The sequence below is a fragment of the Dromaius novaehollandiae genome, chromosome 16 (assembly GCF_036370855.1).
Source record: "Dromaius novaehollandiae isolate bDroNov1 chromosome 16, bDroNov1.hap1, whole genome shotgun sequence".
Lineage (NCBI taxonomy): Eukaryota > Metazoa > Chordata > Aves > Casuariiformes > Dromaiidae > Dromaius > Dromaius novaehollandiae.
Genome location: NC_088113.1, coordinates 20,013,105 through 20,040,878, shown reverse-complemented (window position 1 = coordinate 20,040,878; position 27,774 = coordinate 20,013,105). Strand labels below are relative to the sequence as shown.

The following is a 27,774-nucleotide window of genomic DNA, read 5'->3' as shown; positions in this document are numbered from 1 at the left end:
AGCTCCTTTGCACCCGTTTGCTCCCTGCCGCGGCCGTGGCAGACAGCAAACTGCTCACGGAGCCACCAACCACCGGCTCCATTCAAGAAAACCAGAGAAAAATTTTATTGTTTTTTCTTTATAAAATATCTCCAATAAGTTATATAGGCAAATATTTAAATTAAAATAAATTAACTCCACTCTACCCCGGGACGCATGGCTGTCCACAGGGTCAAACTAGGATTTGTGTTTCTTTGAAAAAATATGCCCTAGATCTCCAATGTAAGATTTGAAAAAAATATCTATGCTTGGTGAAGAGGAGGGAGAAATCTCTCTGCAACGGACAGGAAAGGGTTAAGGTGCGGTGCTGAAGCTGCCTGTCTCCAGTGGCATCTTCAGGTCCAGCTAAGTGCTAAGAGCATCTTCATCGTCACTCCAGTCGGGAGGAGCGTCTGTCCCGAAGTACCGGTCACCAAAGTTGCCTGAGGGGAGAGCGAGAGAGATGCAGTCGGTGCAGCTCTGCGGGGAGCCCTGGGACCCGGCCCCTCCAGCCTGCCCTCCTCCCAGCACACAGCAACACAAAAGCAGGTTTATCTGACAGCTCAAACGGGGCTAAAATTTGTGGAGCAGCAAAACTGGAGCAGCCAGGAGGCTGTTTTAGCACCCCGTGGCAGGGGTGTTCCTGGCACAGCAGAGGTGTGGACGAGAGAACACAGTGAGTCTGTCTTGGACAAGCTTGTTTTGGAGGGCAGCTCAGGGAACGAGGCAGGCACAGGTTTGCTCCAGCTGTCCCAGCCCAACTTCTCCACCTGGGCTGCAGGAGGCTCGTGGCACGTGGAGCAGCCCCCTCTGCCAACAAGGCCACGGATACCTGATGGTGCTCAGAGTGCGTGCGTGCACTCCTTGACCCCACCACCCCCATGGCAGCAGGATCTGGGAGAGGCTGCAGGTTCCCAGGTAAAACAAGGCCTGATTTAAGCTGCTGCTGCCAACCAGCAGGCTTTACCTCCTCTGGTGAGTGGGCCAGAAACAAAATTCCCCTGCAATAGCTCATTCCAACCCATTTACTCACCAATGCCGGGGATTATCCGGAAAAGGTCATTCACTTTCTTGTCCACAGCAGTGGTGATGATCTTCACCCGGGGAAAAGCATAGGCGACTGAGTGGACGCCCATCTCTGCCATAAGTAGGGAGAGGAGGAAGATCTTGTCTTCTGGGACATCATGATCCTGCAGGAGAGGCACAGAGACAGGGCAGAAGGGTGGGAGATGCAGCCTGGAGACACGTGGGCTGAGAAGCAATGGGGTAAGGGTATCTCAGCCGTGTAACGGCCCATGCCTTCAGTAGCAGCAACGGAGGGCCTTCTTGGGGCCACTTTCCTCCCCCCCAGCAGCTGGCCAGGGTTACTAGGCAAAGGACCAGGAAACCAACTCAATCCAGGTTGCTACTGCCCAAGGAAGGGGTGACTATCAGTGCCAGGCTACAAAGTTGCCCCAGCTCATGCTGTACCCCCCGTCCCCCTCCTGTGCCAGGAGGGACCAGTTGCAACGGAAGGCCCCCCAGTATGGCTGGGGGCTGGTGTTTTGCATGTTTCTTGGGGCCCAGCCAAACCTCCAACCCAGCACCCGCCCTCGGCAGAAAGCCCCACAGCCTCCGTACCAGCAACACCCTCACTGCCATCATGGCTGCTGCGCCCGTGGAGACCGTGCAGTCCATGAGGATCACGTGGTCCTCGCTGATGTCCTTCGGCAACCGCAGGTAGTGGAGCTGGGCAGGGGCAAGAGAGAGATCAGCCTGGGGGCTGGAGGCAGGAGGTGTCACGCGGGGATCTCTCCTAACACACCGAATTGAGGGGCATGTCAATGCCCTCTCTTGGAGGGGCACAGGACTGGGCTACGTCAGTCCATCTTGGGATCCTTCATGCATTTCTGTATCTCCAGGACCCAAGCTGTCCGCTTTGGGCCAGGCACTGGTGACAAACACTTGGACTGCAAACCAGTCCCTGCAAGCACAAACATGCTGGAAAGCCCACTTCGGAGGCTTTCAAAGCACTCGCTTTCTGAGCACTCACCCCCTGCCAAGAGCAATTCTCAGATCTCCGAAGAGCTCTCATGAAATACCCAAGTCACCTCCCAAATACACGCTGATGGCCAGGAGATTCCCTCGCCAGCCCAGTGCCCGAGCCTCTACCTCCGGCTCGCCCGTGTTGCAGTTGGTCTGGATGAGAATGGTCCCGATGCGGACGTCCTTGCACACAGCTCGCAGCGCTGGCTCCATAGTCTCGCCCGCGCGCAGGATGGACACTCCAGTGATCTGCAGGGCACAGCGAGGGTGAACAGCAAGGCACAGCGGAGGGACTAGACCAGCAACTATGCCTCCAGTACAGTGCTGTGCCTCTGGTGTGCAACCCAGAAGCACGTCCCCTCCAGGAGAGGCTTGTGCTGCTCTGAGTTCACCTGTCCCCTTCAGCGGGAGGCTGTGGATGTGCCGCAGCAGCGGCACAGTGCCATTGGAGCACACTGGTGACATCCCTGGCCGCCGACCTGCCACCTGTCCTGACAACGTTGGGTATCATGCTCATGCCTGCAGGTACCTCAGGTACCAATGCAGGCCTGATCAAAGCCCCAAGAAGCCAGATGTGTCCTTCTCCTGAAGGCACGGGGCTTCAATCTAGCCCCCCTGACAGGTTTGAATAGTGCCTTTTACTTCCACTTACTTGCTTCCCGCTGTACGTCCTCCCTTCGTAGTCCTGTCCCTGAGGAGTCTGGACTGTGCAACTCTAGAAAAACCAAGTAGAAGCATTAACACAGGCTCAGACACGGCCCTGGAGGAGCCCTGGTACCAGGAAGCCAGGTGTCCACTGGTTTCGCCCCTTGGAAAGGGAGGCTGGACAAAGCATCATCACCCAGAGACAAGAATTTCAGACATCTGGGAAACGTGACCGTTTCCTGCACTTGTCCCCAGGGCTGTGGCAAAGGATCTCATCTCTTAGGGGACCTTCCAGTCTCCAAACGCTGGTTTGGAGCACCAGCCCCTGGACTGCCAGCGGGGCCGGTCTGAGGTCTATGCCACACTGTTAACCTCTCCACCCGGGCCTTGCTGCAGGAGGTGCAGCTTTGCAAACAGGTGCTTGCCTAACCCAGTATGGCCCTCCCATCTCCCACCCCCCAGCACTGCCTTCCCCAGTAAATGTACAGCAATGTGAGGGCACAGAGAGGCACGTGAACACGGATCACCGGGGCGGGAAAAGCAGGGGCAATTAAAGGCTTTCCCTCCATGAACGTACTTGGCTGTTCTAGCAAGGAACAGATCGCAGTGGGGTCACGATGCTGCTCCACAGCCTAGGGGAATCCTGGCCTCATTTCTATCCAGAAGGAAAAGGCTGACATATGGGGAAGGCTGCGGGAAAAGAGCCGGGACTGCCCCATCTTCCTGGCAGTTGCAGGTTAGAAATTGGAGATGAAACACAGCACTCTACTGCCCATCCTCCCGGGACACACCGAACCTACCTGGAAAGGGAGAAACGAGAGCGCGTGCTCAATCAGCAACCTCATCAGCCGCTTGGAGTAGAAAATGAACTCGTCTCTGCTGGTCTCCTTGTTTCTAGAGGGGAGGGAAAGGCAACATAAGCTGTGGGCCAAAATGTGTCCCAGGAGATGCTGACACAGTCAGAAGCTGCCTGGAGGAGGGCAGCCCCCCCCGGCCCTGGCCCTAGTTGTCAGATTCTCGTTTACATGGTGCCCATGGGATGGAATTGCAATGGCACTTTTAAGGTAAAGAGCAGACAAATTGTTGGCAAGGCCATGGAGCACTCCAAGCCAGTGGATGCCTCTAAGAGCACCCTCAGCCCAGCTCCTGCAGCCAGGGCCTACCATGGCATGGGCTGAACTGTGGCCTGGCAAAGTCTTGCCTCTGCCTGACCCAGCTCTCCCCGTACAAACCCCAAGGGCTCAGGGGGCAGATCACACCAGAGCCTCGAGCGCATCGTGCCCCATGGGCAGACGCTCTGGCTGGGGCCCAACACCACGTCTCACATAGGCGACCTGTGAGAGGTGAGGGCTGTCTCGTCCCACATCTCCCAAGCCACAGGGACAGGGCACAACATCAGCCCTCGGGATTCAGGAGTCCGAACCAACCTGAGCCCGGCCAAGCTGCCAGCCAAGCCCCATGTCGCCCGAGGAGCCGCGGTGCCGGGGGCTTTACCTGATGATGGTGTGCATGCCCCTCACCTGAGGGGTGCTCTTCAGCACGCTGAGGGTCTGAGGAAGGGGGTGGCACTGGTGGGCAGAGGCCAGGGCTGCCCTGAAAAGCAAACACAACGTCAGAAGCGCTCCAGGCGAGGCCTGCCCGAAGGCTGGAGTGCAGCACACGGCCAGAGCCATCCTCCCAGAGCTCATCTCACACTGCAAACGCGCACAAGGGTCATCCAGCCGAGCCACGTGAGCGGCCAGCCCTGCCCGGACATCTGCAATGGCAAAGGGACCTCCTTGCACTAAAAGGGCAGGGAAAAGGTGGTCAGTGGAGCCAGAGCTGGAGGCAGGAGGCCTCACAGCCCAAGGACCTGCTCCTTTCCCACTAGGCAGCTGTGACATGCTAGGCTTTGCCCTCCAGACTCCGCAGGCTGGGAAGAAAATTTCCACAGAAAACAAAGTCAAAACATCCTTCTGCTTGGGAATCTTTATCTGGCTACGGGCTGGTAATGGATCCTGAACTCACTGGGTGAGGAGAAGCCATTCCACAATTTTCTCTGGCTTAGAAGACATGAGATGGACGTCACTAGGAACGGGACACTGAGCCAGGCCAGCTGCGCTGGCACACGGCTCGATCAGATAGGACAGAGTCACGGGGATGGCTCTGCTGACCCGCGAGGGACGGAGAAACCAGGCTGCATTGAGACTGTTTCAGAGAGTGTCTGGCCCATTCAGAGATAGTCAAATCAATACCAAACTGGGAACAGCTTCAAGACTTTACTGCTGGACAGCACTGGCTCTGTGTGACTCATCTCCACATAACTAATAGGGCTGAGAGCTATTCTTGGATCAAGGGAACACCATTCACCAGGAGGCTCACAATGGATCCCCATTAGTCACCGCTCTATTTGACAGCAATAGTAATGAGATGAAGGTCACATCTATCTGGCTCTCATAAGGCTGGGCAGCATGGACAAGCAACTTTGTCTGGGAGGAGGGCTGGGTTCAGAAAGCCACACGTCATACCACAAACGTGAGAGCAGCTGTTTCCAGTCAGAGAGATGTTGGGAGAGAGAAGAAGAAAGCACACAAACGAAAGCACCCGGTGAATAAGTTTCAAATCAAGCAGAAACCTGGATTAATTGCACACACACAGAGGCACACAAGCAGAAAAGAAGACAAAGAAGATGACTTGGTAGGAAGAGAGGATGGCAGGGCTAGGTGGCCTGAGGCCTCCATCCACATAGCCATCTCCTGGTCTCAGCCAACCAACGCCAAACGAGACATTCCCAAGGCCTGCTGGGTTCTTAAGGGCTCCTTTCTTTTGCCAACTCCAATTCTGTGTAGCAGCAAAGATTCCCTGTGCAGGGAAGGCTCCCAAGAGCTGACCCAACTCATAACCAGTGCTGAGCACACGGGACGGGTTGTGTTCCCGCTGCAGACCTGCCTGCTGCCGGGAGAGGCTGGACGGGCTGTACCAGCCCAGCACGCTCCCGCGGCTGGAAGACCGCTGGTTTGGGATAAGCAGCCCTCAAGGCCCTGGACTGGCCCTCAGTGAAACAAGCCACGCTGTTAGTCACCAAAACTCAGGTTAGCTGTGTTCAGAGGTTTTCCCAGGCCCAGGCCATGCCGCCAGCAGCACCAAGCAGCTCTGCTCCTGCAGCCCTCCCCTCCTTCCTCCAGCTTCGGCCTCCCACCAGCCCCTTGCCGCTGGTCCCGGGCCAGATCCTGCAGGCGCCTCCGCTATCCAGCCCAGCCTAACCCCTTCCTGGCCCCAGGGACGCAGAGCTACGCGGCCCGAGCAGCCGAGGCAGGCTGGGGACGTGAGCCCTGCTTTCGGCAGGCGGATGGGGGGCCGGCAGCACCCAGGGCTGCTTTCCACCCGCCGCAGCCCATCGGGGGCACGCGCCCCAGCGGGCAACGGCACCGCTCCGTCACTGCCGTGCCTGCGCCCCAGGGATGCCCGGCGCCCCTGATGCCAGCAGGACGGGCAGCTCCTCTCCTCTCCGTCCCGCTCCGCGCTGCCTGCTGCGACAAGCTGTGTCAATCGGCTCCCGATCCCTGCCACAAATACCGGCAGGTCCTCCCACCCCTGCGCGCGGCACCGCGTGCCTGGGAACACCTCCCCTGCACCCCGAGCTGCGAACAGGCGCTGCTGAAGCACTGTCAGCGACGTGTCATCGAGCTTTCCGCGCCTTCCTGCAACGCCCGCTCCGGGGCCGGTGCTCGGCACGGGGCTGGAGAGGTCGGGATTCAACCCCGCTCCGGCCCGGTGTCCCCGGGAACGTCGCTTGGCATTGGGGGCATCCCCACGGCTCTCTCCGGGGAAACAGAGGCAGCTCCCATTCCCAGGATGGAGGCGTGGGTAAAGTCTCCCCGCTTTCTCCCCCCCGGTTTGGCCTGCAGAGCCCCAGCGAAGCAGGACCCCGCGCGCGGCCCGGCCGGGTTAGTAGCGCGGCTCACGCTGCACGGCCCTCGCCCCCCTCCGCCGGCGTTAGCGTCACACCCCGAACACGGCCGTTAGCGCGCGTCTCCTCACATATCCCAGCGCAGCTTCCTCTGTTCACCAGGTAGGAGGGATGATCGGGGAGACAGGACAGCGAACACGGGAGTTTAAGGGGAGAGGGACGAACACGACAGGAAACAGAGGAGAAAGCACTGTCGTTAGTCCAAGGGGGGGAAAAAAAGCCCTAACTGGTTGCTGGCTCCCGGAGCTGCGCGGCACCCGGGGCTCTGCAGGCAGTACTGTCCCCGGTGCGCCTGCCTCGGGGACTAAGCGGTGTCACATCTGCTCTCTACGGTGCCCAGGTCTCAGCAGCTTCCAAGGGAGAAGAGCCCCGTCTGCTCCCACCGCCCCGGAGTCCCAGCAGGGACACTGCCCCATCTCCGTCCCGGACGGCGGCTCTCCGGGCTGGACAGAAACGCCTCGAGGGCTGCTCGAGGCCAAGCTCGCGACCGCGACACCTTCGTCCAGCCCCTCCTGCAGCCCTTCCCACGCAAAGAGGCCCCGCAGCTCTGCAGGGCTCACAGCCCCTGGCCCGTGGGCAAGAGGCGCTGTCCAAGCCCCGGAGAGCCCGGAAAGCCGGGAGCACGGAAGGGGCTAGCCCGGGAACAACGGGAGGTTCCCAGCTCCGTCCCTGCCAGCCGGGAAGACCTGCCCCAGCGTTCGCCTCCTGCTCCGGGGTCCCCGAGCGCCGCCGTGCCGGGGGGCCGCGGGAAGAGCTCATCCCCTCCGGGGCTCGCCAGCCCCGTGGTCCCCCCTGGCCCGGGAGGCGCAGAGGGAGTCGGGCTCCGGCGTCACCGCGAGCGGGGCCCGCGCGCGAGAGCGATGCTTCCTGTCCCTCCCCCCGCGTGGCGGCACGGCGATGGAAAATTCAGACAGGCAGCCATGAGCACGTCAAGAAAACGTCTCACTTTGGAAACTTATTTTTTCCCCCCAGAACAAAAGCTTTAAAGGAAAAAAAAAAAAAAGAAGAAGAAAGAAAGAAAGAGAGAGAGGAAGGGGGTGACCATCTCTCGGGAAGGCTCAGGGAGCATCCTCGGCTCTTTGTCGAGCATGCTATCAAACAGGAAGCAGACAAGAGACATCCAGCTACAAAGCGGCTAATGCAGTCAAGGCATTTCAAACACGTACAGCGGCTGCCTTTCGTGGCTGACATTTCAAACAAGGGCTATTAAACTGCGCCACGGGTTGATATTTAAAGACACAACTGGCAAAGGGCATGCCAAGCTGATCGAGACCCGGGGAGGGGGGGATATTGATTGGCAAGGGAAATTCAGCTGAAAAGAGCACCAGCTCCGAGAACTGGGTTTGTTGCTAAAAAAGTACGGCCGAAGGGATGGAAAGTAGGCCTGGCTGCGAGCGTTGTGCCTCGGCAGGCTCGGGCTCGCGGGCCCAAGCTCCGCTGCTGGGCGTGAGATAACATACTCACCTGGGTGCGGGGAAAGGGAGTGTGTGTACCTAACTACACCTCCAGCACACACAGAGTTCAACACGTGGGAAGCTGGACGAGAAACTTCCTGCTCGCAATGACACGGAGACCTGACCTGCGCTCTGAAAGGGTCTCGCTGTCCTCTAAACACAGGGGAAGGCAACTACCCTCCTCAGCGGCCAACAGCTCCGGAGGGAAACCCGGGGCCACATGGCCAGGGAACAGCACCATTTCCTTCAGCCTCCTGAGAACTCACTGATCTGAGCAACCGACAGTCAGACAGGACCAAAACAGTATCTAGGATTAGGGCCAGATCTAAGCACTACGGTTTCATTCTACCAGCCACAGACAAAGGCCTAGTTGTGTCCCCACGGCCACCAAAAGGCACTGACATCACGACGACGGTGACATTTAGATGAAGCCATTCAAGACTGGAGGATGGGGAATTGTTTCAGTTGAAAAGCCCGTATTTGCCCAGCATGTCTCACTTGATATACATCTCCATCCACCTCACTCCTCTTTCCAGCCCAGAGCTGCGAGAGGAGCTGATCGGAAACCGCAGCAGCAGTAAAACCACCGGGACTCCAGGAGCGCAAACAGATTTTTGCAGGAAATTTTTTCCAGACTTTCTGGCAAAGGCATAAATGGAAACTACGAGCCTCAAACAGAACCCAAAAATTTCTGTGGCTGTGGTTATCACAGAGTTATTTGGGGTGGTCAAAGTTATCTTTCCAAACTTGCTATCATAAAATTACTAATATTGTCTTGACACATTATTAAATACTTGATTTTTAAGGTGCATGAAGAAAGTTCAAAGATCACCTCTACAGAGTGCTACTTTGATGAAAGAGGAGAATAAGTGGAGAGAAAAGAAATTTTATTTCTATCTCTATCTCTTCTCTAATGTTCTTCCTGTAATTTTTTAAAGCAACAAACTTCTCTCCACGCTAAACAGCACCTTCAAACCTGAACCTCCAGACACACAGGGAAGCTTACACATGGCACTGAAATGTCGGTATGGAAATGTCAGGCCCCATGGTGTTAAACAAACAGAAAGAAATAAAACGAAACATTGACTAGTCTGGGAAAGAAATGGCTTAAAGAAAAACAAGCAAAGCAGAGAGCCTTTTCCTGTTCATCTTAGGTATTTTAAAAGCTTTTTTGTATGCCAAATGTAAATTTTAGGGTTACTTGAGTTAAGTGTCTCCATACAGTGATGGAGATGTAAATGGAAACCCACCTGCAGTAATGCATCCCACTTGCTTCCTACAAAAATACCTCGAAACTTAGCTGGCTGCTTAATGGAAGTAAGAGAGCGTAAGTCCCATCTGGATCCAAACGCTGAAGAGGTTAAGTAAAGTGCTGTATACTTTATAGCATCCACCTGTGGGCACTGAGAAATTAGAAATCCTGCTGGATTACGGTTTTAGTATTTTCTTAGTCCCAAAGTAATTGCTGTCGAATTTGTCGTCTTTAGGAACTGCATAAAAGCAGGTATCTCACCAGGCCGAAGCTGTAATGCTCCTTTTGGGCACCATTAGGCTTGTGGCTTAGAGCCTCTCTGCGCAGTGTGGATCCAGGGCTCCCACCGTCCTCGAGCAGCTCTGTTTAGTCTAAGCCCTGACTGTGATTTCAAGTGCCTTCGCGGCCAGGCTCTGCTCAGGGATGGAGAGTGGCTCTGAATAACTTTTTGTCTTAGGAAACAAAGGAAAATAAAAGAGAACCCCAGGATGCAAAGCCTCCCACCCTGCAGAGATCCGAGGTCTCCAACTAACAAACCTGCCCCTGCCCCAGCTTCCAGGCCCTGTGCTCAGGCGGGTATGAGCTGGTGGCACCCTCGCAGGGCACACACATCCCTGGTGAACGGCCCTGGCCCTGCCGGCCCCATAGCTGAGGACGAGGTGACTTTTCGTCAGCTCTGAGCGTAACGAGGCTGCGTGTTGTGTGAGCTGTTGGTCTCGACCGCAGGCCACGGTTAGGCCAAGCAGTGCCTGGCATTGGAAATGCCTCGGGCTGCACAGACAGGACAGAGTTAGGGACTCTTACCTGACACTGAGTTCACGCTGCGGCAGCAACACAAAGACACAATGCAACCGGTATTAAGCATTGTCAACACCAGGGTCATTTCAAGATAAAAGAAAAAGAAAAATAGGAATATTTTCCTGAATTCACATGTTGCCTTTTCCCCTTCTTCCCCTCCCCAAATAAATGAAAGCCCCTCCCCAAGCCAACCCCTAGCCTGGCTCACAGCAGAGCTCTGGGCAGGAGCTGCCGTGTTTGTGGCCTGCGGCATGCAGCTGAGAGCTTTCCCTTCCAGATCCCAGGGGCTGGGAGAAACAGCCATTTCCCCCTCCTGGCCTGTGCGCCAAGGCTCGTGCCCTCCTTGGCCTGGCATTAGAAATGATGCCAGGACGGTGGGCTTTGCATAAACGGTGCTCCTGTGACCTCGGAGCAGGGTGTAGAAACCAGCTTTACGACCTGCCAGTTTAGTGTTATAAAACAGGGCACTCGGAAAGCCGGCCCTGAGTGCTGCTTGCAGCCCTGCAGAAAGCAGGAGCTCTGGGAGGGGGAACCTTCCAACGCCTTTGCATAAGAGGAGTCTCCGGAGCAGACGTGGGAGGCAAGAAGCTGTCGCGTGCAGCCTCGCTTCCAGAGACGGAGCGCTCCTGCCATCTGGGAGCTCAGAAAGGCCCACGGGAATCCAGACCTTTCCTTCCAAGTGCATCCATCTCCAGGTCATGCTCCTGCCACCTTCCAGAACATTGCTCCGAGCAGAGCAGGTGTCTCGAGAAGCAAAGTGACTCCAGTGCAGAAAAGCACTGCAGCGTTAGGATTTGGCAAGCATCTGCACAACTTAAACATCAAAGCTGCAAACCACCCCAGTGACAAGGAGTGGGAGGAGGCTGTGCTGCTCAGGGAACGGCAACACACAACAGTGTCCTCTGATCGAAGGGTCCCAGACTCAACCCACTGGTCAGGGCTGGCCCAGGACAGAGCAAAGAATTAAAGACTTGTTAAAGCTGGCGATGGGGAAGGAGAGAGGAGTGTATGCCTGGATCTGGACTCAGGCTGGGAGTCAAAACATGACACACCTTTGGGCTTCGATACCCATGGGCTGCACCTGACAAAGACGTGGAAAACCGGGCTCCTGACTGGAAAGACTGTGTGCAGCAGTGTCTGCAAGGGGACAAACAGGAGAAGCCAGAGCCGGCAGCCACATAGCAAAATACTGCAGGGTTTGGTGCGATGCTGGGCCTGGGAAGGCTGCGAGGGCAGGGAGGGTACATCACTTAGATCATTTGAGGATGGTTAGTTTGTCTTCACTGGACAAGTTCTCCCAGGGAGACAGGGAAGGAAGGAAGCTCTTGCTGGACACAGACTGCAGAGGAGGGTTGCACTAACCAGAGCACAGGAATGAGGCAGTCTCATTCAGTGAAACGGAGGGACCTGGCCTTGGAGGATTTACTGGGGACAGCCCTGCTGCTCACACGCCTGGAGCACAGAGGGAAGCCAGGCCATTCCTGCCTGGGCACCGTGCTTTGGCACCCAGAGCGCTAGTTCCTGGCAATGCCGCAACTGCACAGGCAAGGTCGACCCCCACCAGAGACACCCAGGTGACCAGGCAGCTCTTACCTCTTCCAGCTGGCTGTGGACATGCTGAACAATCAGGTCGATGGCCACCGTGTTTCCACTCCCTGGAGCAAGTCAAAAACAAGAGACACACGGCCTGCATCAGAGCCACAGAGTTAACTGTGCCTGAAACAAGTTTCTTTCCCATGTTCCCCTCTATGCCCAAGAACATACAGGATTCCTGCTTTCCCAAACAGCCCTCCCTTTGCAAACCATCATTTAGCAGGAAACATTCTTGCTATTATTATTATTTAATAATCTATGATTGTATACCTAGAAGTCATCTCTAGCTTTTAATTCCCTAAGCTGCAGGAGGCTGGTTGAGGGAAAAGTGTTTTTATTAGGAATCTGCTTGTAGTTGGTGTTGGAGAGACTGGACCAGGGGGAACCTTTGCTTTTTGCACAGTACAGCCCCTTTTCCGTCCTCACCAGCCAGAGGGCAGAGGGTGCTGGCTAGCAGAGCGGAGCAAAAGGGACGGCAGAGGGACCGTGCTGCCCAGGTCCCACTCGGGACTGAGCCACGCGGCAGCTCAGGGCAGCCCTGGGCAGGTACCTCGGGGCACAACGATGTCAGCCAGCCGCATGGTGGGCTGGATGTACTGGTCGAAGGCAGGCTTGACAAACTTGTTGTACTGTTTGATGACGCCCTCGATGTCACGGCCACGCTCGCTGATGTCCCTGCGCAGGCGACGCACCAAGCGGATGTCCGAATCCGTGTCCACAAATATTTTCAGGTCAAGGAGCTGTAACGAGAGGGGAGCGAATAAACAGTGTGTAATTTAGACTAACCTTCTCCACTAGACACAGCCAGGAGGCTGAGCCCTACCCTCAGCAGAGCACTTGTTTAACGGAGCTTGGCTCATCTCTGGCTCTGGCCTGGACAGACGCCAGACTGATGTCAGCTTCGCCTCTGAACCTGGCTACCCAAAGGCAGTGCGGACATTGCAACAAGTCCCTTGTGGCCACTTGCTGTTTATTCTCATGCCCCAAAAGACCTGTCCTGCTCCAAAACCTGTCCCCCTTTATAAGCAGCACCCAACCCTTCGGCTGGATGCTATTTAAGAGTGAGGAAAAAAGAGAAGTTAATGACCATGACACAGACCAACTGGCTTAACACAGGAGTGCTGGCTTTTTAATGCGGGAGGGGAGCCAAGCACAGCAGGTCGGCTCCGTGGCTGAGATTCATGGCACTGCCCTTAAGCGCAGAAGACAAGGATGATGGATGTTTGGAGGAAACGCTCCTCGGGGATTTACCCAGCTGTCCACTGGAGGTCATCCTTGCTCCAGGAAAGCATAAAACAAACACTTGGCAGGGAAGGACACTTTCTAGAGTGAACTTGGCTAAGTTTGTGCATGGCTGACTCCCTCCTATTTTTCATTTATCCAAAGAAATTCTCAGGAAAGCACCACCTGAGCCTGAAGTGCTGAATGAGTCCACCCTAGGAACCCTGGGCTTTGCACCGCCAAGCAGCACAGCAGGCTTTGCTTCTGGCTACGCAAGCTGAGACATGCAGCACAGAGGAGGGTTATTCCTAGTCATATTTATACATCATCACTGCCAGGGATCAGGTCACCACTCAGCTCCTAGTTCCTGGGAATGAAGGGCTGAGACCAAGGTTTCTGCAGAAAAGCCTGATCACTGTCCGGGGTTTTTCCACCTGCCTCTGCAAGAGTCAAGGCCTACTTCTCTTCTAGAGTGAGGAGCTGCAGCAGCTGGGGGCAACCTGGAGGACAAGGCCATTTCCCTGCTGCTGAACCTCAGGAGAAAGCAGCCTCCCACCATCTCCCCCAGCAGGCCATGGCAGGGAGGGCTGATTTGTAGGAGCAGGCACTGAAGCACTGCAGGAGAACAGGCTCCGGTGCAGCAGTACGCAGGAGCCCCAGGGCACCTGCAGGAGCGGGACTCTCTTTGCGTACGATCTACTGCGATATCAGGCTTCAGAACAGAGGCGATGGAGCACTCACAACTGTCAGGCTTCCCACAAACCGATTCCCAAATCCTTCCTCACCTTCAGGAGCTCCTTGTCTGCGAATGCCATGATGCCTTCAAAAATAATTACATTGGCGCCATACAAGGTTTTCTGTAGAGTCAAAATCAATGTGGTTAGACAGAGAACATGTGTTCAAAGATAGCCCTATTCCAGGGAAAACGATAATGCAACAGGGAGATCAGCAAGAACAGGAAGGATGTGAATTTCTGCTACTTTTCTATTCCCCAGGGTTTGAGGTCATTGACAACACTCCAAAAAGCAGCTGGTGGGACACTGTACGTGACGCGAACAGGATCCTTCCAGCTACAGCTTTCCTCTTCTGCACAGCCTGCAGCCCCTTGTAACATCCCAGCCCCTGTAAGCAGACTGAACAGACCCATATGGACTGCACAGGCATCTTTGCTCCTGCCTCTCCAGTCCAGATGAAACCGTACTCCTTCCACTCTACATGTGCCTGCCTCTGCCACGTGCTAACAGAGCTGCCCTTCCTGCCAGCAGTCCTCTCTGGGTTGTTAGTGACCGCAACAGCGGTGCTGCTCACCCGATACATGTGCCCTGAGCCAGCCAGAGAGCAGAAGGCGACTGCAAGAGTCTCCTGCCTGCAAGAGGCAGGGGTTGGAGAGGTCCAAATGCACCCCTTGCCTTGGCAGGGCAGTCCTGCCCATCTTGCCCCGCATCTCTCAGTGCCCCGTACCCATTCCTTCTTCCGGCTGTGGGTGGTAAAGTCGTAGATGGGGATCTTCACACTCTTGCCTTGCTTCAGCTTCTTCAGCGTGGCGATGATCAGATCGAAGTCAAAGGCGTCGGGGTGGTCAAAGTTGAAGTCATTGCTGGCCGCCTGCTCTTGCTGCTGCTTGGTCAACACCTGCCCACAAGGGAGATGTTAGAGCCCGCGGCCGTCCCCTCTGGCAAGCTCCCCTCCCCGCTGCTGCGCTCCTCCGGCCCACCGGCCCTGCTCGCCATCCGAGAGGGCCAGAAGGAAACACGAGGCTGTCAAACACTGCATTTCCCCATCGGGGGGGTTATGCCAAGGACCAGGGCAGCCCAAGAAGCCTAGTCGTTACGACAAGCAGCCTCACCTTGTAGAAGGAGTCCATGGACAGCAGAACCACCCACGGGACATCAAGAGCCTCAATGATCATTGTGGCCACTGTAGTCTTCCCAGAGGCGCTGCCTCCTCCCAGGCCTGCCAGAGAGAAGGAGACGAAGCGACCTTAGCCACAGTCCGGCTTTCCAGGCACGGGCTGGAGCCCAGCTCTTGCTTTGTTGCACTGAGTTGGAAGGAAGTCCCCAAAAGGGAAACTGATAGGCAGTACAAGGGAGAGGTTATCCTTGAAAATGCCAAATGGGAAGTGCTCTAATTGCCACTAACGGGCAGCAAAGGCTGTGAAACCCTTCATATGATGCTTGTGTAACAAGGGGAGAGCTGGCAAGAGAGCCAGCCTGGACTAAATCCCTGGGAACTCGTGACAACTCAGGCAACAAGTACAAGAGCTGTGGGAACAGCCAGGAAAGACTGTGATCCACCCAGTGCCAGCAACAGTATATCATCCCAATCTGCAAGCTCCTCACTTCTGCCCAATTCTAGGGGCTCACCTAGTCAACACGGGACTAACCACGGGGACTCTCCCTGCTCTGGCCTGGGCTGAGCAACCCACAGCTCTGAGTCTGGAGCCAACCCGAAGGTTGTAAAGAGCGTGGGTGAAGCAGGAATCCTCCCAGGGACTCCCTGGTACATCAGTGCCTCCAGCACGAGCCTGCCCCAGCGCGACTCACAGCTCCAGTGCTAACACCGGGGAGCCGAAGCGCAGAGGTGAAACAGGGCCTTGACGTGCGCTGCCTCTGCCTACCTATCACGAAGGCCTCTTTGGACTGCGTGCCGTGCTCGTTGTACCATGGCGGCCGGCCAGCTGTGTAGATGGTCCTTTTGCTTGTCCGCAGCAGAGGGGGCTCAGACTTGCACTGGCTAGTGGTCCGCTTTCGGGGTGGCTTGGTGGACCCCACTGTAGGATACAGACGGTCTAAGGACTCAGCACTGCTGTTGCTGGGGAGAGGAAGAAACTTGGTTAGCTGGTGGGGCAAGAGAGGCCTGTGTCCTCCCCAGGCCTGAGCACCCCAGAGCAGGGCTGCCCCCGAAACGGAGTCCGACTCTGCTGGTGCTTGGGGAGCGGGGTCTCTGGGATGACCTGTGCCGCCAGTATGGGTGACAGAGGGACACAGCGGAGGAGAGGGAAACGCGCCTGCAGCTCTGCAGCAGCACGACCCGCACCTCTGCAGCAGCACGACCCGCACCCGAGCCTCTCTGACCACAGGCCATGGCCGGCATTTGGGAGTTTCTCACGCAGCATCACTTCTTTAATCCAGAAAAGGTGCAATGCAAGCATCGCATCATACAGCTTTATTGCTTGGGGAATCCATCTGTTAAACAAACACTCTAGTGTTTGAGCTCTCATATACACAAAAGAGTTTAATTACGCAGGGCAATAACCTGTCCTGAAGTGCCCGAGACACCTTTCCAGGGCAGGGAGGCCAACCTCCCAGCTACAACTGGGCCTCATTCTGCCTCGCACGCCCTTGTCCTCTTTTGCGCTCATCTCCACACACAGTCCCACTTCTATCCCAATTTAGAGCTCCCCAATCTTGGGCCAAACCTCTAGTCCTCCCACCTGTTAGGGCTGAAACCCCTCGGGACAAGGCCGAGCGCTTGCTGTGCCGGGCAGAGGGGCTCCACGCAGTGCTGTGGCTGGAGCCGCAGGGAGAAACGCCCTCGCCGAGGCTGCGAAGCCACTCGCATCTGCTTCGCGCTGCAGCCCGAGCCCCAGTGCAGAGCGGGTGCCATGCAGACGGGTGCTGCGTGCAGCCCTGGAACCGCCAGCGCTGAGCTGATAAATGCCTCCATCTTATCTAACCTCCCACCGCGGCCCTGGGGAGGGAGAGGAACAAACTACCCTCCAGAGCCCTTTCGTGCTTGGCAGCAGGCGAGCAGAGGCTGGGAGGCGATAAGTGGACTCGGGCCAGGAGATAAGCTGCAGCCGCGCTGCCCGGCCAGCGCGGGGACGGGGAGGATTATTTATACCAGCTCCTGCTATCTGTGCTCCTTCCCACTTTCCGTTCTGGAGGCTCAGGAGGGATATTTCCTCCTTGTAAGTTCACAGAAGGGACTAAGGATACACCAGGGCTGGAAGCAGGCTTAGCTCATCCCTCCTTCCAGCTGAGGGTCTGCGAACCGGCCTGGGAACGGCAGGAGCCGGGGCGGCAGCACATCCCCAGCCGGGAAACCAGCCTCTTCCCCCGAACGCCGAGCACGCCGCGAGGGCCAAGCGGTGCCTTCGGTCCTGGCTCAAGCGCCTCCTCCCCGAGCACCACGCACGTATTTGAGGCGTCCCGGCAACGCTGGGCAGAGGCCAAGGGAAACCGCCTCCGCGGCGGAACGGGCTCAGCGGAGCAGGAGGGGAAGAGGCCGAGAGCTGCCGGCCACCGTGCCACAGCCGGGGCGGCCGCGGACCGTAACCTTTCCCCGCCGGCCAAGGGACTCGGCTGCAGCAGGGCGGCACGCGGCCAAGGGATTAGAGAGGGATCATCTCCCCGGGCCGGCGGGGACGCCCACCGCGCTCCCCCCTCGGCCGCTCAGCGGAAAGGCCAGGCCAGCGCGCGGGGCCGGATCCAGCCTCGGGGCTCGGCTGGTGCAAAGGGCTCCCCGGCTCACACTCGCTGCTCTCTGCCAAGCGGCCGCTCTCCCGTCCCCAGCCGTGCCCGGGGCAGGGACGAAACCGCCGCAAGGTCAGAGCGCCCCGGGCCGCAGGGCCGCACCGACGCGGCACGCTTTGCTGCAGCCGGGCCTGGCTGGAGGCACTTCGCTGCCTTTCCGCTATTCTTTTTTGCTCTTGAAAGGGTTTAAGCTGTGGGGTTTCACGAACTTTTGTTTGTTGTTAAGCTGTTTTGGTATGAAGATTAATTCCCTCCCCTCACCCACCCCTTTTTAGAACAATTTTAGATAATGATGAAAATGAGACCAGCCATCTGTGCTGAAAGCCTCTGCAGCAATCCCCACCGACGGGCACCTCGGCGCTGAGCACGACGCGTGCGCAGGCCACGTCTTTGCCCGACTTTGCCTGATCCTGCCAAACCAAACGCGGTTTCCACCCCTTTCCCCCGTTCCTGGCACTCTTTATCAACGCGACCTCTACGAGCGCTGCTGTCCACCTACGAGGTCTCGCCGAAGGACCAGAGCACCAACCTAGAAAGCAGGAGCCCTTGGTGCACGCAGCAGGACCGCGCGCCGTGGGCCTCCAGCTTGACCAAAGGCCACAAACACCGGAACGATCATTTTTTAAAAGCGACATCACGCAGCGAGCTCGGCCAGCGAAGCCTTCCGCAGCCTCTTTCTGTGCAAAAGGAAGTAACATGGCTCCTTCCACCGGAGAGGCAGAAACAGCAAAACCAGATGGGATCTTTCATCCTCCTCTCCCACAAGCGACTCTGCAGCAGCAATTAGCCACCGCGCACTATTCCCAGAGCGGGGCTGACATCAGACGACGATGCTGGTGCATAAACAAAGTCGTTTTAGCCTGATAAAAGCAGAGATGACAGAGAGACAGTTGTTTACCAGAAAATAAAGTTGTTCCTTTCATCTACAGTCCGGCCCCCCTCTCCAGGGACTGCGGTTGCTCGAGAGCCACGCGGGGGGTTTTACGGCTGCGGGCTCCTCGGGCGGCACAGCGCGCTCGAGCGTCTCTTTAGGGCCGCGTGCGTCGTGCCCGGGCGGCACAGGGTGCCAGCCCACCGGCGGGGCAGGCAGGCGAGGCTTGAGCACCTGAAATAACGTGGTGCCAATCTCTCCCTTGCTAACCTCACGGCGCGAAGACAAATCTCGTGCAACGCTCATGCAGCTCCCGGCGCACACGTCGTGCGCCGGCAGCCGCCGTCACTCCTCTCTGCTCGGGGACCACTCGACAACTGCCGAAACGTCGGCCCAAGCTTTAGGAGAGGCCGCTAGCCCAGGGACAGGCCGCTGGGCTGATCCTTCCCACTGGCACCCTCAGTTAGACCTGACCCAACCCAGTTCGCTGCAGGGACGAGCAGGTTTTGACCTGCAATGGCTTCAGCCGTGAATTACAGGCCACACGTCCAAGCCGACATCTCAACTTGCTTGTGTCTCACTCCACCACCTCCCTGCCTTCCCGAGCTACCTGCGTCCAGAGCACGCGGGTTCAGAGGGCACCTACGGACAGATCCGCTCTGGGACTTGCACCGATGGCTACGGGATTAGGGACACGTGCAAGGAGGGGACAGTACAGGAACCTCCATCTGCGAGCGGCTCCTCTGCTAGCGCTCCCGGGGGCTGCTCTTGGACTCGGATCATTTCAATCCTCTTCCAAGAGTTCGTTTGCTATGGCTTTTCTCATCCAAATACTTTCGGACTTTTATATAAATTCTGTAATCCACCTCTTAAATCAACGTTTCCCATGATTTACCTCAGATAAACACAGGCTTCGGGGGAGACGGGGGTTGTATGACTGTTTTGGAGCGCTGCAAAGATCATAAATTCTCTACTAACGTTACACTTCAAGCTTTGTACTTGCAGCTTGTTTTCTGCTGCTGTGTTTGCCAGGAAAGGGCTCTCCTGCCCTCCGAAGGAACGGCTGACCCCAGCCATTTCTTAGTCATCTTGTTTTGCTCTTTGTTTCTATCACTTTTCAAAACTCCCTGGAGCAGGGACAAAGCATTTTCAACGCACCTATTTGCAAGGTAAAGCAGCCAGAGAAGGGGAACTCTATTTATAGCGTGAAGTTAATACCAGTGCTTTAACCACCCGGCAGTAAGCCCGCCAGGCCGGGGCAGCAGGGATGGGAGCTGTGCGGATCACGGACAGCTTTCTGCTATCCCGGGTGTGAATTTACGGGGGCTGCAGCAGCAGCACCCCGCCGCGCCCCGGCATCGCTCCCAGCGCCCCGTGCAGCGGCCTGGCGCGGGTCCCAACAGCCGGCCAGGGAAACCAGCACCCCCCGAGCCTGACCTCCCGGACAAGCGGGAGCGCTCAAAGAGCCCCAAAACAACGTGCTGACCGAAACGTTCAACCTTTGAACCCACCCCGCGTCCCCGAGGGGCTGCCGTGGGGCTCTCCGCTCCGCTTTCATCCCGTGTCCCACGGGAAGCTGATCCTTCCCGCAGCTGCTGCCTGCTGTTTCCCAGCCGCGGACGAGCGGGAGCGGGGCTGCCGGGGCCGCCGAGAGCAAGCACAAAACATCCCCGAAGCGAGCGGAGGCGGCACTCACCTGCCCTCGGGCCCGAGGGCCCAGCAGCCCGATATCCGGACGCCGGAGTAGGTGGGGGGACTGCTCATTTCGCCCCTCGGCGGAGACCCCGGGCAGAGGGGCAGCTACGCGGCCGGCGCACGTGCCTAGTTTTGGCTCGCCGTCCCCCCGCGTCCAAGGCGCTAGGATCGCGGCAGGGCTGCCAGGCGAGCGGGGCGAGCCGCGCGGAGCGGGGCCATGCTCAGGAGCAGCCCCCCGACGGAGGGCACATGGGGGGGGGGGATCGGATCCCCGAGCCAAATCGCGGGGCCTGAGCGGTAGCACAGGGCTGGGACGGGAAGACGGCGGAAGGAGAGGAGAGCGCTGCCGGGGAGTGTCTTTTTCCCGGAGTTGTGGGATGGCCGGCGCGCATAAGAGGATAGCTTAACCCAGAGATTACATTCATTACCTGATATTAATAGCACTGGCTTGATTAAAGAAGGGGGGGGCAGAAGTGACACCTCCTCTAGCCGCCCCTCTGGCGGCAGACAAATAACCCCCCCGCGCCTGTGCTCTTTGGGACCAGGGTGCATTCACCTGCCTCTGACATTCAGAGCCAGCTCGGCAAGCGGAGAGGTCGGCCCTGCTGCTGGTAAGCGAGCGGGTGCCGCGGGTGCCGGGCGGCCGAGCCCCGGGGGCGGACGGAGGCTGGACGGAGGCTGGACGAGGTCCCCCCGCGGGCGGGCAGGTGGGAACAGCCTCCGGGCAGGGGATGGGGCGATGGGGCCCGAGGCACCGGCGTGGGCCCCGGGGGCTGCTCTCCGTGCCGGGCTGGTGGGGCAGCCCCGCGGGGAGGGCGTGGGGCTCCCCGGCCCCCCGGAGCGGGCAGGTCCGACCCAGCGCTCCCGTGGGTGCTCCTGCAGCTCAGCTGCCCCTCGCCGTCTCCTTGCCCTCGGCCCCAGCACAAACAAGCCTGTGAAACCCAACACCCCGGGGCTGCGGCGGACTAAGAATAACGTCCCCCGGGTGCTCGGGCCGCGGCGCTGGGCGCTTCCAGCCTGGCGCTCGCCGCCCTCCCCGCCGTTCCGGCTCCTCGCCCCCGGGGAGCCTCCCCGGGAAGGGAAGGGAAGGGCCAGGCAGGGGCCCAGCCGCCGGCCCTGGCCCCAAGCGCCGAGCAGCCCTCGCGGGCAGCCAGGGACGAAGGGCAAGATGCCCAGCGCAGGATCAGAGACAGCTGGGCACCGTGGCGAAAGGGCCTCGGCCAGCCGCGGAGCAGTCAGAGCAAAGAGGGGCCTGCAGGCAGTTTATTTCCCCATGGCACATGGGAAATTGTCTGCAGCGGTTCGAGACAACGCTCCGAAGTCACGGCTGCCTCCATGTGATGCCCATATGCACCATATGGGCTGAGGCAAGAGCAGCACCCAAGAAACAGCACTTGGCGGATGCAAAGGGGAGGAGGTAGCTGAGGTCACGTCAAAACCCTAAGCAGGCAGCAGCGAGCACGTTCTGCCAGTGACACAGTGAGTCACCACGTCCTGCAAATACCGCACAAGCTCCCCAGGCCACCTTCAGCGCCGGCTGGGCGGGAGCTCTGCTCCACCGCACGCGCCTCCGAGGAGCAGCGGCGGAGGATGCTCCTCTGTCACTTAGCCGCAAGCGGGGATGGATGTTGGGAGACGGGTCCAGAAACAGGGAAAAGACCTCTCCCTCCTCTGTCCCACCGGGGTTATTCCAGACAGCTGGGACACGTTGCACCCATGTGTCCCCTCTGCCCTTTCGTGGGCCAAGCGTGGCATTCAAGGGCCAGATTTTTCCCGAGAAGCCACATACGTAGCTGAAACCAAACTCCAGCTGGTTCTGGAAGAACAATCCCAGGTGCCTGGATCCTGCCTGCACTGAGACGTGGGTCCCAGTTAATGCAACGCTGCCGATTCTGGAAACAGAAAATAAATCCTAAAAGACAGCATGAGGACAACTTCTTAGCTAGGAGGTCCAGGTCCCGTCAGGTGCACACCAGTCCGCTTGTGCTCATGCCCAGCAGCGGGACTGACAGAGAATATTACACTGAAACAGATCTCTATTTACTAATTGCTTGCCCTCTAATACTGCAAAAAAACAGGGGTATTTAGGAAAATTTAGGAAAAGACTCTGGCCTCTGAATAGCTGACTGAAGGAAGAGGGAGACCGTGACAGAGGTTTGCAGAGGTAACGTGTCCCCAGCTCAAACCGCTGGCCGTCACCGCTACCCCTAACAATGCCAATAAAATGACTGATGATCAAAAGGAGCCTTTTCCATCCTGTAATTTTAGTATCAACTCCCCTTTCTCTGTAAAAGCCCTTTCAAAAGTTTAAAAATAAAATTCTTTTCCGCAGCGATTTCTATTCTTTCCTATTAAAGAAGAAAAAAAAAAGGGACAAGAAATTTGAACTTAACAAGTCCTTGCCAATGTATCATTGTTCCTTATCACACACTCCCTGGTGCCTTTTTTCCTGTCTTTGTTTAAAATGTCCAAGCAATGGGACCAATTCTCTCGACGGCTTATTCAACATCCTAATCGAGCTCCCAGGTAGGAAGAGAATGGCCTAAACCAACTTTTAATCCCTATAACAAAAAAAAGCCCTTGTCCATGTCAAACACTGCCTGCGTAAATCACCTCCGACTTTGAGCAAAGCACTGGTGTGGTACACAGAGTGCTAAAAAGAATGATAGGTATCATCTGAAAGCGGGACTGACAGCTCTGCTTCCCGGTAACACACACTGCCTCCCACAAAGAGCCGGCTGACCTTCAGGATGAGCAACCTGCGATGCCGTCAGTGACAATTGTGCAAAAACGGTGCCCAACTCGGTGGTGCGAGAGCAGCTCTACGGGAGTGAGATGTAACAGGGAAAGGAGACGGCCTGTCAGTCGGCTTCTTAATTCGCTTCCTGGTTTCTGACCTCTTAAGCCGGCTGAAGCTCACGTTTTCGGACTTTTTTCTTCTAGAAGGTTTTAAGTGCAAGTTCACTCTCTATAACCACAGGACTCCAGGAGCTGAACTTAAAATTGCAAGAAATAGTAAAACGGTGAAGATTAACGAAGCTGTATTGGAAGCAACTACTTCAACTCACTTCATTTTGTAAGGAGAGCTGAAGAAATAGGATTGTTTAATCCAAAAAAAAGTGAAATAAAGAAGCAAATGTGAGCTCCTTGTATTGCATAAGGATTGTCACACAGGGGAAGAAATGAAGATGTTCTCCACGCGCGCTGGAGACGGGGAAAAGAGGACTTTACCTGCAGCACGGGAGATGCAGGCTAGCGTATGGTGGGAGCGGGAGAGTCAGTGCTGGGCAACTGGGAACAATGAAGTTATCCCAGAGAATTCCGGATGGGACACGGTCTGATTCACGAGATAGCCATGAATACTGGGGTCCCCTTTTCCTCCTCCACCTTCCTTCCAGAGATGGAAAGTTGATCAATTGTTTTTCCTTGGGATTTAAGGACGGAAGCCGAATTGAACATGGCTTTTCCTGTTTTGGTCACTGTAATCCGAATATTGTGATTGGGTCCATGCAGGCCATGTAAAAGCTCAGGAAACATCTAGCCAAAAGATAAGAGGTGCTTGCATTAAAATACCGCTTGGCTTCGATGTGTATGTTAACTAAGAGGAGAAGCTCTTTTGTCCAAGGCAGGGCAGGCCCCGGTCGCTCACCCGGCTCTCACCACAGCTGCGCAGAGGGGCGGGAACCACACGAGTTTGAAGGCCAAACCCGATCCATCCCCATCTCTGAACATGTTATTAAATATTTGGTTTTGTTGAGTTTGCCTCGGTCTGCGTGCACCAACCTGGAGTTAGGTCTGGCTTTTGTGTGTTATGGCATCTTTTACTTGAGAAGAAAATAACTGCACTGCAAAGTTCAGCCTGATCTCCGGACAGTTTCCAGGTGACGGATGGCCTGGTCCACACTCAAGTCACCGTCTGTCCAGCCTGCTAAGCTGGGCTGGGAGGACACAGGATTGCACACCGGGCCGGGCACACACCCCTGCGAACAGTCCTCTGGCCACAGCTCGCCCACGGCCGTGGGGCAGGACACAGACCCTGCTGCGACCGCAAGAGCACGGGACCCGGGACGGCGAGAGCCCGCTGTGCGAATGTCACACGCGGCAACAGACTCGCTACGCCTGGCTTCGCTAGGAAGTTGATGTTCCTGCTGAACTTGGGGCAAACAAAAAGGCTAAGCATGAGGACCTGGGAGTCAGTCAGTCTGCTGAGCACCCCCTGGGCTGGGATGGGGAAGAATCCTTCCTTCCTGCCCACCGGCAACGAAACAGGAGGGGCAGATCTCGCTGCCTCGGCTGCCGCCACGCAGGCCTGCCCACCACAGCTGCTTTTGCAGGAGAGACTTCTTCCAGTCCAGCTTCAGCAGGAGGGAGCGGGTTGCATCTGCACCCCTGTGCATCAGATGGAGAGCATTGCTACGGCCCAGTGCAAAAGGAGGATGTGAACCCTTATTTTATGTGGTGCTGTCCTGCACCAGGAACACCTCATCCAGGGACCAGAGCCACGGCGGGATCCCACCACCCTGGTGATGCCATGAGCCGGCCAGTCCAGAGAACAAGTTTGCTGCGGGGAACACGCAAAAAAGGCTCTGAAGCCCTGAGGGCCAGAACAGAGAGACCAGCCTGCACTTGCCCTGCCACCAGCTCCGGTGGGTGCCAAGACGATGCCCAGGGCCTCCGTAGTGGGAAATGCCTGGACACCAAAGCCCGCAAGAAACCTGCTGCTTCCTTCTCTTGCAAACCCATCCCAGGGTGAGAGCAAGAGAAACGCCAGCTCCACGGCCTCGGCCAAAACGCCAAGTGACCCCACAGGGCAGGGCAGACCAGGCAGCCTGGACCGTCACAGCGATCACCTCCGGCAGCCAGGCCTTCTTCAGAAGAAACCCAGCTCGGAGTTCAGCTTTCCCTAAACTCACGCCAGCCTTTGCCGCGGTGTCCCTGCCTTGCCTCTGCCAGAATTATTCTCCATCAGCGCCTGGAGCATGGAGAGAAACAGGCCCCTGCATAGTTCACATGCACACAGTCTGAAACTCTATTAAGGACTTTGATTACTAAATACAAAAGGATAAACATTTTTCTTTTCAAATCCAATTATCCCGCTGCTATTTATGCGAAGGGAAGCCAGCATTCTCTCCCCGCCGGGACGTGGAAACCCTGCGGTCAATTTAACGGGCAGCCTGCTCCTTGGTTAAAATAGACATCATTACACAACTCGGTTACTCATCTCCTATCTAGCTAGTATTACTCAGTAAGGCTCCCTCTTCCCCTACTACCCAGCTCATACTCACAATCTCCATTTTACAAACCGATGCAACTGACTCACAGGAAGGGCAAGGGCAACGTTTTCAAAGGCAGCTGCAGGGTCCATATTTAGCTATCAAAATAAGCGGTCTGGTTTTTCACTGACTCAGATGGAGTCCAGCTTGTTCAGCAAAGAATCGCAGCACCCAAGCTTGAAAGTTTTCTTCTCTGCGGTCGCGGCCAAGGTCGCTCGCCGCATCGGGGACCGCCGGCACGCTCCCGCGGGTCCCGCTCCAGGAGCGGGAAGCAAAGACGGCAACGTGAGCAGCGCTTCGGTAGCGCTCAGAGAGGCTTCCTGGGTATTTGGAATGATTATTCTCCTCTCAGCCGAAGGACAGAAGTGTTTAGAAAAAGAAAGGGAAAATCTGTCTTCTGAGTGGGGAAAAAAATACATGTCTCTCCTCACAGAGCAAACTTCCAGGTTTCCCCTCCCTGCTTCGCCGGTGCCTCACGTTCTCCAGAGAGGACGCGCACATATCAGTTCACTCACAAACAGCTCAAGTTCAGCACGTTTCGGCGACCAATCCTTGCCACGGATTAGTCTGCCAGCCATCACAAACCCAACGAGGAAGAGGAGAGCAGTGACTAAGGCCCCAGGCAGGAGCTCGCTTCCTAGGAACTTCCAAAGGTCGTGATATGCAAATCGACTGCCCGTTAAGCAACTTTCGCTGCTGAAAGATTTCAGCGCAGGAGTTTTTCCGGGAAAACAAGGTAAACACAAGCGGTGGTTGCAGGGAGGCCCCGGCCTCACCAATGCCCTCATGCCGTTGAGGGCAGCAGCAGCTCGGCTCAGGCCACCCCAGAAACCGGCTCCGGAGCCCCAGCGAGAGCCGCTGAGAGCGGAGGCAGCAGGCGCTTTTGCAAGCGCTGAGGTGCAGCACGGGACAGGACGTGTCACGGGGTCACCGACCAAACCGGGCCACGGCACAGGAGCCCTGCTCTCCCTCCCGCCCAGCACGGTCTCCCCCGGGGGACGCAGATGCCGCCATCCCCAGGCCTGGCCCTGCTGCGGAACCGGCTCCGAGAAAGGGCACGACGCAGCGGGGCGGCTTCAGTCCCCGCCGGCACCAGGGCCTCGAGCGTGGATCACCCCGGCCCGGCTGCGAGCACCGCACACCTTCGCGGACAGCCCAGCGCGCGGTGCCCATGCAACACCCTGGGGCAGCACAGCCAGCCGGGGGGGGGGGGGGGGGGGGGGGACATTCCTGTGCCCCCAGGCCCTGCCCTGGGTGATGCCCCCAGCTGTGGGGCGGGACAGCCCTGCCCCTAGGCTCCTTCCCACAGCAATGCCCCCAGCTGTGGGGCGGGATGGCCCTGCCCCTTGGCCCTGCCCTGGGTGATGAGCCCAGCTGTGGGGCAGGGATGTCCCTGCCCCTTGGCCCTGGCCTAGGTGATGCCCCCAGCTGTGGGGCGGGACGGCCCTGCCCCCAGGCCCTGCCCCGGGTGATGCACCCGGCTCTGGGGAGGGGATGTCCCTGCCCCCAGGCCCTGCCCCGGGCGATGCCCCCAGCTGTGGGGCGGGACGGCCCTGCCCCAGGCAGTGGGGGCAGCTCCGGGCGGGACGCCCCCTCCCCCGGCCTGTCCCGGGGACGAGGCCAGCGCCGGGGCGGGCCGGGGCGGGCCGGGCCCGGGCGGCAGCGCGGCCCCTCCGCGGGCGCTGCCATGGCAACGGGGCCCGGGCAGCGCTTCCGCCGCGCCCCCCGGCAGCCCTTACCTGTCCTGCGGCGCCGCCGGCCGCTCCGCCGGGGCCCCCTCGGCCGCCGGGGCCGCGGCCATGGTGCTCCCGGTGCGCCGGTGCGAGCGGAGGGGAGGCGGCAGGCCCGGCGGGCCGGGGCGGGCCGGGCCGGGGGCGGAGCCCGCCGGCGCGCGGCATCATGGGAGTTGTAGTCCGACAGCGGGGGGCAGCGGCCGCGCGGCATCATGGGAGTTGTAGTCCGACAGCGGGGGGCAGCGGCCGCGCGGCATCATGGGAGTTGTAGTGCCCCGGGCCGCGGGGCCTTGTCGGCGGGAAGCGGGGCAGGCCGCGGGCCCGGGCGCGGCGTTGCGGGGCGCTCCCGAGGCCACCGGCGCTGCGGTGCAGCCCGGAGGAGGAGGAGGAGGAGGAGGAGGGTGGTGTGAGGAAGCGGGGGCGAAGGGGCGTCCCGTGCGGGGGCCACCGAGGCGAGGCCCCGCTCCGCCTGCCGCCCCGGCTGTGGGGCTGCTGCAGACGGGAGAACGGGAGGGTCGTGGCAGCCTTGGGGGGGTTTTGCCGTGGAGCCGGAGCGAGGGCCAGCCACGAGGGCAGCCGGGCGCCCGGCGCGGCCCTGGGCGCAGTCGGGGCTTCCCAGCACCGGGATTTCCCTGCCGTGCCGAGAGCCGGTGCAGGAGCGCTGCCGTTTCCCACCGCCGCCGTCCCGGGAGCCCCAGGAGGCCCGTTCCCCCCCAGCCCTCCCTGCTCGGCTCCTCGCCCCCGTTTTTGGAGACGGTGCCCTGCCTGGAGG

At 58.1% G+C, this 27,774-nt stretch overlaps 1 protein-coding gene across 5 annotated transcripts; it reads right to left on the bottom strand.

The window, feature by feature from the left end:
- Window positions 1-81: 81 nt before the first annotated feature.
- On the bottom strand, window positions 82-27,165 carry UCKL1 (uridine-cytidine kinase 1 like 1). Of its 5 annotated transcripts, none has more exons than XM_064521640.1 (15): window positions 27,009-27,165; window positions 15,573-15,766; window positions 14,802-14,908; window positions 14,417-14,587; window positions 13,741-13,812; window positions 12,285-12,474; window positions 11,735-11,796; window positions 6,709-6,728; window positions 4,183-4,281; window positions 3,489-3,582; window positions 2,696-2,758; window positions 2,170-2,292; window positions 1,639-1,746; window positions 1,052-1,208; window positions 82-461 (listed from the first exon to the last, which is right to left on the bottom strand). In XM_064521640.1, exons 1-15 carry the CDS (start codon window positions 27,068-27,070, stop codon window positions 385-387), a joined length of 1,599 nt encoding a protein of 532 aa, XP_064377710.1. In that variant the 5' UTR covers window positions 27,071-27,165; the 3' UTR covers window positions 82-384. The 5 variants fall into 5 exon arrangements, with proteins under 5 accessions (XP_064377710.1, XP_064377708.1, XP_064377707.1 ...); XM_064521638.1 differs by lacking the exons at window positions 6,709-6,728; window positions 27,009-27,165 and adding exons at window positions 10,148-10,164; window positions 19,998-20,080; XM_064521637.1 differs by lacking the exon at window positions 27,009-27,165 and adding an exon at window positions 19,998-20,080.
- Window positions 27,166-27,774: the final 609 nt, after the last annotated feature.

What these genes read in the sequence shown, in the direction of transcription:
- UCKL1 (XM_064521635.1), bottom strand. Translation starts at nt 16,621, where the DNA reads ATGGAGGCATTTATCAGCTCAGCGCTGGCGGTTCCAGGGCTGCACGCA. An exon ending in CAGACAAGGAGCTCCTGAAG is followed by an intron (nt 12,475 to 13,740) that starts GTGAGGAAGGAT and finishes CTCTCGTTACAG; the next exon opens with CTCCTTGACCTGAAAATATT. An exon ending in TGACATCGTTGTGCCCCGAG is followed by an intron (nt 11,797 to 12,284) that starts GTACCTGCCCAG and finishes GACTTGCTCCAG; the next exon opens with GGAGTGGAAACACGGTGGCC.